We start from the raw sequence: 12,829 nt of genomic DNA, 5'->3' as shown, positions 1-12,829 counted from the left end.
CTTGTACTCACTAAACAAATATCATGATGGTACGTTTCTCCAGTTTCGTAATAACTTTAAATAAATATCGTTTTACTGATTAATGATATTTATGTTTATGTGCATCGTAATGTTGTTACTTATTTATAAATATGACTTGCGTCAAACTTTAATTTTTTATTACGTTAAATATGTGACGATATTGATATCCATCGTACATTTGTGATTAATTATATTTTCGATTCGTGATTAGATCAAAAGCATTGATAAATATTTTAAAATGTTACTGCATTTTCTATATTATTTAATATTATGCGTTGTATAATTTATGTATGTGCATTAATTTACGCTTAATTGTAAATTGTTTTTGAGATGTACAAATTAATTAATATACAATTAATTAAATAAATTGTTATATATCAATATTCATATTTTTGTGATTAAAATATTTATATTGAATACATAATATGACCTTTAAAATGCATGCATTAAACATATTTCAGATTGTAAACATCATTTTCTTCATACCAGCATTATGTTGCGCTGTAAATATCGCTACCTCGGCTAATACTTTCATATCAGTAACATCCGCCAGATCAAAACGTACAATAAATTATGGCTATGATGTTCGTAATAATCAGGAGCTATTCAGAGGAACTACACCGAAAATATCGTTGCCTCAGGATACTACTACGAGATCATTGTCGAATTATAGAAGCGCCACGACATTGGAACCACAAAGAGTTTCTTATACCAATTCCAATAAAAAATCTTCTCACGCTTACGGCAGTGTACCAAAACGACAGCTTTCTTCGTACGCTTCGTTGCCTACTCATCAGACTAAATCTTATCGAAAAAGTCCGGTTATTCCGTATTTCGATATATTGAATAATTCTAATTTATATAAGACTGCAACGAGCGCCGAGAATCCATTAGATGCATCCAAACTGATTGTGTCGCAGTCACTTCCAAAACTGCAAGACGTTTATTCGCCCAAAGCGTTCCATCAAGATAAATCTATTGAATTATCGGGCTTCTCCGACTTCAAATATCCTTCGTATGCCAGTATCAGCAAACTTATCTCCCAGGACGCGCAGAACGGCGCTTCGTCTCCCAACGTACAAGTGCCAGTGTACAAAACGAATTATCCTCTGTCAAAAGTTATCGAACACGCACACGGATACACATTGAGTTTTCCAACGGCATCAAGTGTCTCTCCGTCATCGGATAAAACGACGCAGAGTTCTAAGCAGAAAGATGAAACTACCGTAGATGTGAATGGTAAGAAGATTTCAGTCCCGATCATTCAATTTCAGAGTAATGCAGACTTCTCTGAAGTTTTACCCGTCTTCGAGAGTCAGCCGTTCTTTCTAAGTGCAAACTATCCAACCGAATCGGATTTGGCATTTAACTTTGGAACTGGGCCAAAGCTTAACATGGCTCTTCAATTGAGAAACGTTTCACCATTTTTGTCGCCTCTGTCGAGTTTTCAAGGTCAAATTGTACCAATTCAGACGGCTAACGGTAGTCCGCAATTTCCGCAGTATAAAGGTGCCAGCGTAGAAGTTTACCCAGTTCAAAATAGTGTTCCTAAAGTGCAAGGCAGTTACGAGTCCCTTTATAGTCAACCACAATTGCACTTTGGCCAGAAACATAATAATAATGTGCAGCCTATTAACGTGCAACAAAACATTGTTCATCCTTCTGTGTCAATAGAGGGTATTCTAAATGATGTAGAGATCATCAATAAGAATAAGCCGGAGCCGCATACACCTCAACCTGATGATGACAGGGATGATGATAGGGATGATGAAAGTTTGTACTGTTTTGTAAATCACACGTTACCAATTGAAAAAAAAGTTTTAGTTAAATGAGATGTATTGACTTATAATAATTATAATAATACAATTTTTTAAATACATTTTTTAATAAATTAAGATTTAAAAAAATATAAAAAGACTTTAGTAATTTTATGTTAAAATGTAATAAAATGGATTATAAATAAATATTTATTAAAAATTTTTTCTACAGGATATAAAAATCCGGATGAGGAAGATGAACAAAATTCTGAAGATGATGATACTGACAATAAGCGTCAACCAGGAAAGTATTTCAAGGCACCACCGACAGAAAGCGATTTTAAACCTTCGACATCCTATCCTTTCAAAGAGTACGATGAAAGATTTGGGAAGTATAAAGCGCAAATCGATGACGACGACGTTGAAGATAAGCCAGATTCCAGCTATAAGCATGATTCAGTAGATGATGATGAAGAAGAAGAAGACCCATCATCAGAATATCATGCTGAATATACTAACTCCCCAAACTCATCGCATGAGTATGAAGAAGAGGATGAAGAGAAAGAAGAAAGCATTAAACACAAAAGACGCGAAGAAGTCGATGAAGATTCTGACGAAATGGAACCCAAACAATTTAAATATTACGGAAAAGATTTCGAGCAAGAATTTGAAGAATCTTATCAAAAAGAACTACCAAAACAAAGTATGTAGAACTTACAAACAGTATAAGGTTAATCTAGAATCATTATAATTTTATCTAAAATTATTCAACCAAATATTACATGTTTTTAAATTTTATTTTGTTCAAAAAATAATTTTTCCCTTGAAAACTGTGTGCAATTTTAAAATATCTATTGATAAAAGAATATACAGACACAAATTTTTGTTTTATAATTAATAAATCAATTCAGAATCAGTTCCTATAAAACATAATTATATTGAATTAATGTTTCTATTTACAGAATATGTGCACGTGAAAGAAGTGCCAGAAATAGATAGCTATAATAATCCGATACCTTTTAAACGACAACAAAATAATAATAATCGATCTCATGTAAATCACGAGCAATTTGAAGAGTCGACAAGTCCAAAATCCCGGATTTCTCGTAAAAATCGCAAAATATCAAAGGCAGGTCATAAAGACAGCGAAGCTTATGGTTCGGATGTTTTTGCTAAAAAAGCGCCAAAGGTGATTCATGAAGAATTTTTTGAATACAAAGATCCTGAAATTGGAAAGTATTTTAAGCAGTTAAAAACTAAAGCTGTTGCGATCGAAACATATTCGCCTATTAAAAAAGAAGACAGCTATCTTCGCGCTGCTAAGCATTACAAATTTAAAAATCCTAAAATTGGCAGTAAACTTGCCTTTAAAAATAAAGATTCTTTTGTAAATACCTTGAAATTAGCTAAATATTCGCCTGAGGAAATGGTTAAGTTAAATGTAAAGCAATTATCTGATTCTGGCAATACGGCTTCTCTTTATGGACCAAAGATAACAAACGAACAAATGCATTCTCTCACAAACGCTGGAATTTTAGATCTGACAGGAATTTAATCAATAATGTAACCAAATATTAAGTTGAGAAATAATTCAAATTTTATAGCAAAATTTAGATATATATGAAATGAGAAAATCTAGATTTTTTTAAGACTTTTTAGAGAAAATAAAATATTTAATATATTAAACATTTGTTAATGCATAATTGCTTTTATTTCATTATTTTATAGCAATTATGTATACTTTTATGTTTTTAAAACGTATTGTAATTTTATTTTAAACATATTTTTATTTCTCTAAGAAATACGTATATATATTTATTTACAATTAACATACATACTATTTTCATAATATATAGCTTATTTCTGTATAAAGAAACTGTTATTATAAAATAATTAACATTAATTATTATTATAAAGTAATTAAAATTTCTTGTATTTATGTGTGTTATATATATTTAAATAATAAAAATAAATTTTATTTATCTATCTCTAGTAGCAATTTTATAAAACCGTATAAATGTATAAAAATTTATAAACAGTATTTATTAAGAAACTAGAAAATACTTTCAATATCTGTTAAATATAATAAGTTTACCTATGAAGACAACGGAAGTATTTGCTACATAATCATCATTGGATAATTACTTCCTGAATTCAAAAACAAGATATGATCTTTGTCCATCAACTTCCAGATCGTAAGTAGCCTCATGTGCAATGATTGTATAGCATGTATTTTCCAAAAAAAAAAAATATTATTAGACACCTTTCGTACACCTATAATAATTTTAATTGATTCTATGATTATCTCGGAGACGCAAAAGCATTCTCTCGTGTACAAAAAGTTGTATATATACCAGGGACCCATCATGAAACGTTCAGTATTATCAGCAATATTCCTTGCAAGATGAAGACTTTGGTAAAGGTAATATATTTTTAGTTCGACTAAATCTATATAAATAATATTATAAAATATTTAATAATATTTAATTGTATAAAATATTTAAAATCATATATACATGATTTTAATACAAATAAAAAATACATGTTCTTATATAACTAATTTGTAATGCAAGCTGTTTTCAAGATACATTTTAAAATTAAAAACAATTATTTTACACAGTTTTCTTGCAATATTTGTATTTTTTAATGCGTAAAATAAAAAATAATTAAATATTTATTTATAGATCGTGCTTCTATTTGCCTTTGCGTCTGTGGTAGAACTAAAATCAGATTCTAAAAAGCAAAAGCGCGGAGTGACATTTTTTGGATCGCCTGATTTCTTTGGGATTGTACCAGCATTCGGTCCTGCATCGTGGGCTCCCTCGAATTTTGCACCTTCAGCCTGGAATCCATTGAGCAATCCAGATATAGCGCTTGCTCAAGTTCAAGCTCAAGCCACGCATAATGTGGCACTTCAGGTATGAGCATTTATTATATATTTACATACCGCTGCAAAATAATACAAGACATACAATCGTATTCGTGATTTAAAAAATATATTACAAACTATTTTAAATTATATTAAAATATATTAAAAAATATATTAATAATTTAAACAACAGGCTTTAAAGGATCCGGCGCCTGGTACACCTAGCATCGCATATCCGCCGGAAGTTTTGAGAGCGATTCAACAGGCAAAATACGCGAACAATAATGTTGCTATGGCCCAGCACAGAGTTGCAGAAGCGAAGCAAACCGCGGTAATTCAGCAAAAAATCGCATTAGCAAAGGAGGCAGCGGCAAGGGAAGCTGCCGCAAGGTACGAATAATTAATTTATTTCGTTTTCCGTCGTTATGTTTGGCATATTTCCACAAATCGTGACGTTGCAACTTACACTATTGTATTTCATGCAGGTCGCAAGAAATTTTCCAACATGTCGATGCCGAAGCTAAAGCCAGCGCTCGGCAGCTTGTAGCGCTGCAACAGAGATTAGCAACCCTAAAAGGGGCTGCAGCAGCTGCACAGAAAGTAGCGGCAGCGAGAGAAGCTGCTGCGGCTGTGGCGATTCAAAGAAACGCAGCTGCAACCGCGGCGGAATTGCAAAAGCAAGATGTTGATAAACAGATTAATCAGAGCGAGCAAGAAGCTAAGGTAACAATATATACAAAATTTCAATATATAATTTTTCTCTACATCTTATTATATAAAAGTATTATTACATTATTTCTTATGTTATTATTATAATGTAAATTCAACATTTAATAAATTATATTTAATTACAGGAAAGGGATATATTAGCTGCGAAAGAAAATGCGATAGCAGCTGCCGTTCATCAATCGAGTTTCCAAAAACAGCATTATCCTTGGGATTAAAAATTATTTTGCGCTTATTAATATAAGAATACATTTATGGTGGTGGTACATTAAGAGACATCTATAGCGTTTTATGGATATTTTGTAATTATTATAAAAATAAAAATTGTTTTACCACAAAAAAGTTAATATAAAGTTTATTTTTTGGATTTTAATCAATAACCTCTTACTCATTTACACTCTTTCAGTATAACAGTATATTAATGCGCGTTTTTATTTGTATTTGCAATTATAATAAGCTTATATATTCTTCTAATTGACTTTTACTCATAAATAGAAATGCCGTTTAGTAAATATACATATAATTCTCGCTTGTATAGTTTATTGTTTACATATAATCGTCTTACTATATACAATATTCGTAGCGCAGTAATTAAATTATATCGAAGAATCTCTATGTCGGTCCGAGTATCTCGTAAATGAATTATGATTACAGAATTAGTTTCCAATTACCATGTAAAAACAAAAATCTCGATACGTTGTACGGAGTTGTCTGTCAATTTTGAACTTATATTAACATTTTTTTCTTTAAATAAAAGATCTTTAAAATAAGGAGATGTAACTTGAAAGAAACCATCATTACAATTTTTTTATTTATCTCTGCTTTCTTAAAGAAATATGTAATCCCTGCATAATTTAAAAAAATTAGCTTTATAGTATCATACAAATATCACAACTTTCTAAAATACATAAAAAAGGTGTGTTATTTATTTTAATACATCATCGTGTGACTGATAAATTGCTCTGTAACTCTCTTTTCTGTATTCTTCCTTATAAATATCATAAAATATTGAGATAGATAACTAAGAATATCAAGGTAGCACAACTTATGTTTTAGAAATTTTAGCTTAAAATCAGTTATATAAACTTTTCTAAATCTTAAAAATTAAAATCTTGAAACTCTCTTATGCACTTCTTATATTTTTATATTTTTTCATAAATAAACACATTACAATTGAAAAACATGTAAAATTTACTTAAACTATCAGTTTTTTAATTATATGTATGTTAAGTTTAAAAAATATATGGAATTAGATACACAAAATTTATGTTAAGTTTATTATAATTGTTTGAAATAAAAAAAATTTAAATGCTGTTTTTGGTACTTTAGCATATTATTATACTTAAATGCTGGTTTTAGTACTTTAGCATTATTATTACACTTATTAATCATATAAAAATTAACAGTATTACTCTTTATTTGCTCTCTCTCTCTCTCTCTCTCTCTCTCTCTCTCTCTCTCTCTCTTTCTTATTTAAACATATTATTTAAACATATATTAATATTATTTTGATACTTTTTGCTAATTAAAATACATATGTATTTGATCTATATTTTTTATTTTTATAATATAACTTATTTATTTCTTTTTTTATAAAGAGAGAAATGTATGGTTTTAATTTTATTTGTGTTATATTAAAATACAAATAAAAATATTTTATATAATTACTTGTATTATTCTAGTTTCACTTTCATAGAGGCGTATCGAACAACAAATGCAGACAATATTTATTAAGAAGATTGAAAGTCCTCTCAATATCTATTAACTAAAGTTATCTAACATCTATGTTCAAGATAGCGGAAGTACTTGCTACATACTCACTATTGGATAACTACTTCCTGATATTGAGGACGAGATATGATCTTTGTCTGTCAATTTCCAGGCTATCAATTTCTAAGTGATCTGATATGTAGTGAATGTACAGTATATGTCTTTCAAAAAATTGTCATTAGATAATGAGAACCTATAATTCTGTTTCGATTACATGAAATTTTAACCTACACCTTTAATAATTTTAATTAATTCTATGATGTGAATCTTAGAGACGCTGTAGCATTCTCTCTCGTATCACAGGTTGTATATATATCAGGAGCTTACTGTGAAAGATTCAGTATCATCAACAGTATTCCATCAAGATGAAGACTCTAGTAACGGTAATTAGACAATTAAAAATTTTTGAACTTTATTAAACGCAAATTCTTTTTAACGTTTTAAATTATGCAACATATGTATACATATATATTAACAGCTAAAAAAAGTTTTATAAATGTATATTTTTTTAAACTTCTGTAATTTAAGCTTTGCAAAAAAAAGAAAGGAAAAGAGAAACATATTTTAAAGTTTATGAAGCTACTATACATTTTTTTCTTACAAAATTGATTTATATTTTTAATAGTAAAAATGAAGAGTAATCAAGTTTTTATTTGTAGATTATACTTCTATCTGCCGTTGCATCTGTAGTGGAGCTAAAATCAAATTCAGAAAAGCAAAAGCGTGGAGTGGCATTTTTTGGGCCGCCTGATTTATTTGGAATTGTGCCAGCATTCAGTCCTGCGTCGTGGGCTCCCACAAATCTTGTGGCTTCACCCTGGAATCCATTGAGTACCCCAGATATTGCGCTCGCGCAAGTTCAATTTCAAGGCGCGCATAATGTGGCACTTCAGGTATGTGCAGTTGTGCAACAACAATATAATATTTACATGTTGTTATATAAATATTTAGTATATAAGATAAAGCTAAGGAAAAGTTATGTAATACGAGAGTTTGCGCATTTTTAAATTCCAATAGAAAAGATAGATAAAGATAGAACAATTTTTATTATTGTTTAATTTACTATTATTATTAATATACCATTATTATTCATTGTATTTATAGTAATAAAATAAATTCTAATAAATTTTGAAATTTGGAAATAAGTAATTTGGATTTGTTTTTAAACTAAAAATCATCTTTTTTACCCATGCGCAATCTCTCCTACCCACGTGCACAATTTCACTACTCGGTTAAGAAAAATCGAGCAAAATTAAATAACTAAACAGATTGCATTATCTTATATCAAAAAATAGTAATCAAATTAAGATATTATTCACACTAAAAAAACATATTTGTAAACTTATTTTAAAAAATTAATAAACATTTGATTTATAGTGATTTCTTTCCGAATTGTGCATTAAAAAAAAATAATATTGATTCAACATTTGCGTGTGTGTAATCTCTTTTAACTTTACCTTACACATAAGATTAAAAAAAAATTGCTTTTCTTCATTAATTTGCATGACAGGCATTGAAGGATCCGGTACCTGGCACGCCTACCATCGCATATCCTCCGGAAGTTTTGAAAGCGATTCAGCAAGCAAAAGAAGCAAATAACAATGTTGTCTTTGCCCAACATAAAGTTGCGGAAGCGAAGCAAGCTGCGTTGTTTCAGCAGAAAATTGCTTTATCAAAGGAGATAGCAGCGAGAGAAGCTGCTGCCAGGTGCATAATTAATTCACTCGATTGTTCGTTCTCTTCATTATGTTTACCATATTCCCATAGATGGTAAAATTATATCGACTGCGTTTATTTTGTACTATGATTTTATATTTTCTCATGTAGATCGCAAAAAATTTCTCAACACGTTGAAGCCGAAGCTAAAGCCAGCGCTCGACAACTTGTGGCACTTCAACAAAGATTAGCAACTCTAAAAGGAGCTGTAGCAGCTGCACAAAGAGTAGCGGCAGCTAGAGAAGCCGCCGCAGCTGCGGCGATCCAAAGAAACGCAGCTGAAACTGCTGCAGAATTACAAAAACAAGAGGTTGATAAACAGATTAGTCAGAGCGAACAGGAAGCTAAGGTAGTATCATATAATGCAGTTTTTTATAATTTTTAAAATGACATAGTAATTTTTTAAAATATTATATAATTTAAATTATATAGCACACATACAAAGTTAAATTAAAATATGAAAATAAATTTTATAAATATTATATATTAATATATATTTATTCTTAATATTATTATATTTGATTAATGTCTAAACAGGAAAAGAATGTATTAGCTGCAAAAGAAAATGCAATAGCAGCTGCAGTTCAGCAAGCAAGTTTACAAAAACCGATTCATCATCCTTGGAGTTGAAACTATTTTATAATATTGCATTTTGTATTAATACAGAGATATATTATGGTGACATTTATGGTGACGGTATATATAAAAAAGAGCACACATTTACAGTTTTACAAATATATATTTTCTCTCTCTCTCTCTCTTTTTCTCTTTTAAGATTATTGTGCATAAAAATTCTTCATCAATAAAAATTATTTACACAATTTATTTTGTGAGTTTTTAATTTATCCTTTAAATGTTCACTATTATTTAATCTTTTAAATTATTTACATCCTTATCAGATATTCAATAATATATAAATATTTATAATAATGTATTTATTAATTTGCAGCCATAAATCTCTAGTTATGTATAATATGTATATATAATTACTACAAATGTATATATATTTAGTTACATTGATTACATAAGTATGTAGTTTCTTTGTAGAGAATCTAGAGAATCCACTTTTGTTAACAAATGCTCATTGTGCAAAACGATAGCGTGAGAAGCCTTTACGATGACCGTGACAAAAATATATTTTCCTCTTCTATAGAAATAGTGAACGTAAAACATTACATTATCATTTGTGTTATATTCCTCGAATAATCATTATGCTATATTAATCGACACATTATTATCACAACTAACAGGCTGTAACATGCAAGCAAGCAAAACCTTTTATCAGATATGTTATATATTAGAATAATGTTGATATATTAACATTGTATTTTGAATAAAAAAAGTTAAGTTAATTGAGCATTACAATATTAAAAAATATCAATATATTTATATTAAATTAGCTGGTTACATATAATAAATTAATATTTGTACTATACAATTATTTTAAATTAATTTGGACAAAAAAATGTAATCGTATACTGCTTGATATTACAATAAACAAGCTTAAGTATGATATACATATATTATTGATGCTTGAAATGGATTAAATAATCTAATAATTAAAGATTTTAGAAAAATTATAAAATCTAATTAAAAATACAGATTCGATCTGTGTTGGCAATACTTATTTAAATATTTAGCTCTTTATTATTGATGATGATATTATTATGATGTAATGTCACAGTATAATTTATATTATGAGACTTTTTCTATTTGCATAGTATTTGCATCATACAGAAACATGCAAAAATATTTTATATTTTATTGCAAATATTTACAATAGCTTAAGAAATAACTTTTTACTTAATTAATTTAGTGGACACTTAAAATTATAAAAATTATTTTACTTACTGAGATTAAAAAATATTAATTTAATAGATACTTAAAATTACAGAAATTATTTTACTTACTGAGATTAAAAAATATCTCAAGATGCACAAAAGGATTCGCTTTATAAATTACTAATCTATTCCATTTCCAGAATATATCTTCTCTAGCACAAACAGATAGTGAAAGTTCCAGTATCATTTCTGAAAGAATTGGCGGGACAATGGAAGTCTGAGTGCTCGGTTGTGTAGAACGTGACGTTGAAATCAAGTGCCTATATATCCTACCACACCTAGGCGTACTCCTTCTCGCTAAATCTACGAGTACACACATCTGGAAAACATATCTAGATCCTTTCACTCATCTCTTCTTTTCTTAGTTATTCATAGTTTTCCTTCTCGCACGTCTTGGCTGTCATCCTTACGGTGCTGTCACAGTTTTATGAATCACATGCAATTACGACGGAAGAAAGTCGTTCGATCAAAGTCATGCTCTTTCCGTCTCCTTAAAGCTGTTGCACTCTTCTTTCATTCTTTCTTCGTTTATTTGCGAGACTAATGAACTGCTATTTCGAATTTCTGGCACTATGAAAAAATAGATGACAGTTATATCAGTCTGACAGATAGTATTAATGACGATTCGGCAAAGACAAGTAAATAAAATATCAGTTAAACATGATAGGTATCATGTATTAGGATCTAAATTTTCAATCAGTCTTCTATTTGCTTGCAATGTTAATAAAAACATATTCTTTACTAATTGTTTGTTTTTTTATACATAATCCTAATTTTGCCTCACAAGAAGTTTATTTATTTTATATAATTTTGATTAGAAATATATTTGCTTTGTTATATTTTTTTTATTTCGAAGTTTCTCATATTATTTATTATTGCCTATTTTTCATGATACCGATTGGTTATCTCGATTTGTAGATTTCGTATCAATGAGGAGCTCGTATTATTTGGACGAGATCGTATAATTTTACTCGAATTAAATTTTAATAGTATAATTTGTATTTATTTGATGTTAAGTGTCAAGTTTAACATTGAAAAAACAAAAAAAAATGCGATAAATTTCTCTCAAGTTTCAACAATAATTCAATATGTAGAAAAGATCACAGAGATTGCGTATTTTAATACATACCTATCTTGTTTCAATAGCATGAGCGTGTGACAGTCAAGTCTTCACTTTTGCGCGTGTTACTTTCACCGTCGATAGAATATTGAACACAAACATTACTTAAAATAAAACGACAAAATATATAAAAAATAGCGTTTCTAAAAAAATTTTTTAATTATTATTTATATGATAAACCGATATTACGATTGATAACGAATAAATCAGTTACTAATTGAGCTTAATATAATTAATATTAGTATATAGATAATTTTGTATATGTATGTATAATATCTATATGACAAGAACTTTCTAAACATTAAATATATCTAACTGATATGAAGAATTCAGTATATTTGCCTTTTGATCTCAATTATGAGCATATAAGATGATATCTACATCAGAGAAATATATAAATCTTTTTATTTTTTTATTTCTTAAACATCAAATAAAATAAATGTACGGCTGTCTTGAACGATATATAATTATTTGTAAAATTGTGTGGTAAATATTAAGTGATGTGAAAAGTAATTTGCTTGCGTAAAACATTGCTTTGGGAAAACATTTAAGCTATTAAAATTGAAGAGATGTTTGGATGACTACGCGACCTTCAGGCGCGTTCAATGAACATAGAGGTTACGACAATTATCTGTTCCGCATCATCACCTCCCGCAATAAACGCAGTTAGAGAAGATGCTGCCGTATTAATGATCGAGATCTACACCTTTCACACCGGATAATACTTTCATTGGTTGTTCTTTTCTTCTTTTTTGCTATTCCAGTCTTTTTGTTAGCTTCTCCTTCGCCTAGTTTTATTTGCTTTCCTTTATTATTGCGTGCACGAGCCACTCTCACTGGAATTTAGCTTCAACCTGATTTTTTAATAGCATACATTAGCGTAAAAGTGAGGCGATACGATTAAGATACGATAATACCTTTAAGTGAATGACAAGACGTTACTATCATATTCACACATGATACATATTTTAAATATACTATAATTGTGTTTGTATAACTTTTGGAATTT

The 12,829-nt window shown here is 29.0% G+C and overlaps 2 protein-coding genes and 1 pseudogene across 2 annotated transcripts; all 3 read left to right on the top strand.

Annotated features, from left to right (window-relative positions):
• LOC140663164 (uncharacterized) lies at positions 1 to 3,333 on the top strand. Its single transcript, XM_072887140.1, has 4 exons — positions 1 to 29; positions 483 to 1,794; positions 2,011 to 2,481; positions 2,741 to 3,333. Exons 1-4 carry the CDS (start codon positions 24 to 26, stop codon positions 3,331 to 3,333), a joined length of 2,382 nt encoding a protein of 793 aa, XP_072743241.1. The 5' UTR covers positions 1 to 23.
• Positions 3,334 to 4,182: 849 nt separating this feature from the next.
• LOC140676273 (uncharacterized) lies at positions 4,183 to 5,591 on the top strand (annotated as a pseudogene).
• Positions 5,592 to 7,508: 1,917 nt separating this feature from the next.
• Positions 7,509 to 9,566, top strand: LOC140663064 (uncharacterized). Its single transcript, XM_072886938.1, has 5 exons — positions 7,509 to 7,526; positions 7,803 to 8,036; positions 8,654 to 8,850; positions 8,971 to 9,208; positions 9,397 to 9,566. Exons 1-5 carry the CDS (start codon positions 7,509 to 7,511, stop codon positions 9,487 to 9,489), a joined length of 780 nt encoding a protein of 259 aa, XP_072743039.1. The 3' UTR covers positions 9,490 to 9,566.
• Positions 9,567 to 12,829: the final 3,263 nt, after the last annotated feature.

Source organism: Anoplolepis gracilipes, chromosome 2 (genome assembly GCF_047496725.1).
Source record: "Anoplolepis gracilipes chromosome 2, ASM4749672v1, whole genome shotgun sequence".
NCBI classification, from domain to species: Eukaryota; Metazoa; Arthropoda; class Insecta; order Hymenoptera; family Formicidae; genus Anoplolepis; species Anoplolepis gracilipes.
This window is presented reverse-complemented; position numbering and strand designations above follow the sequence as displayed.

Excerpts from the sequence above, each read along its gene's own strand:
- LOC140663164 (XM_072887140.1), top strand. Across the intron at positions 1,795-2,010 it reads TGATGATAGGGATGATGAAA|GATATAAAAATCCGGATGAG; the intron begins GTTTGTACTGTT and ends TTTTTTCTACAG. Across the intron at positions 2,482-2,740 it reads AAAAGAACTACCAAAACAAA|AATATGTGCACGTGAAAGAA; the intron begins GTATGTAGAACT and ends TTCTATTTACAG.
- LOC140663064 (XM_072886938.1), top strand. Across the intron at positions 8,851-8,970 it reads GCGAGAGAAGCTGCTGCCAG|ATCGCAAAAAATTTCTCAAC; the intron begins GTGCATAATTAA and ends TTTCTCATGTAG. Across the intron at positions 9,209-9,396 it reads AGAGCGAACAGGAAGCTAAG|GAAAAGAATGTATTAGCTGC; the intron begins GTAGTATCATAT and ends ATGTCTAAACAG.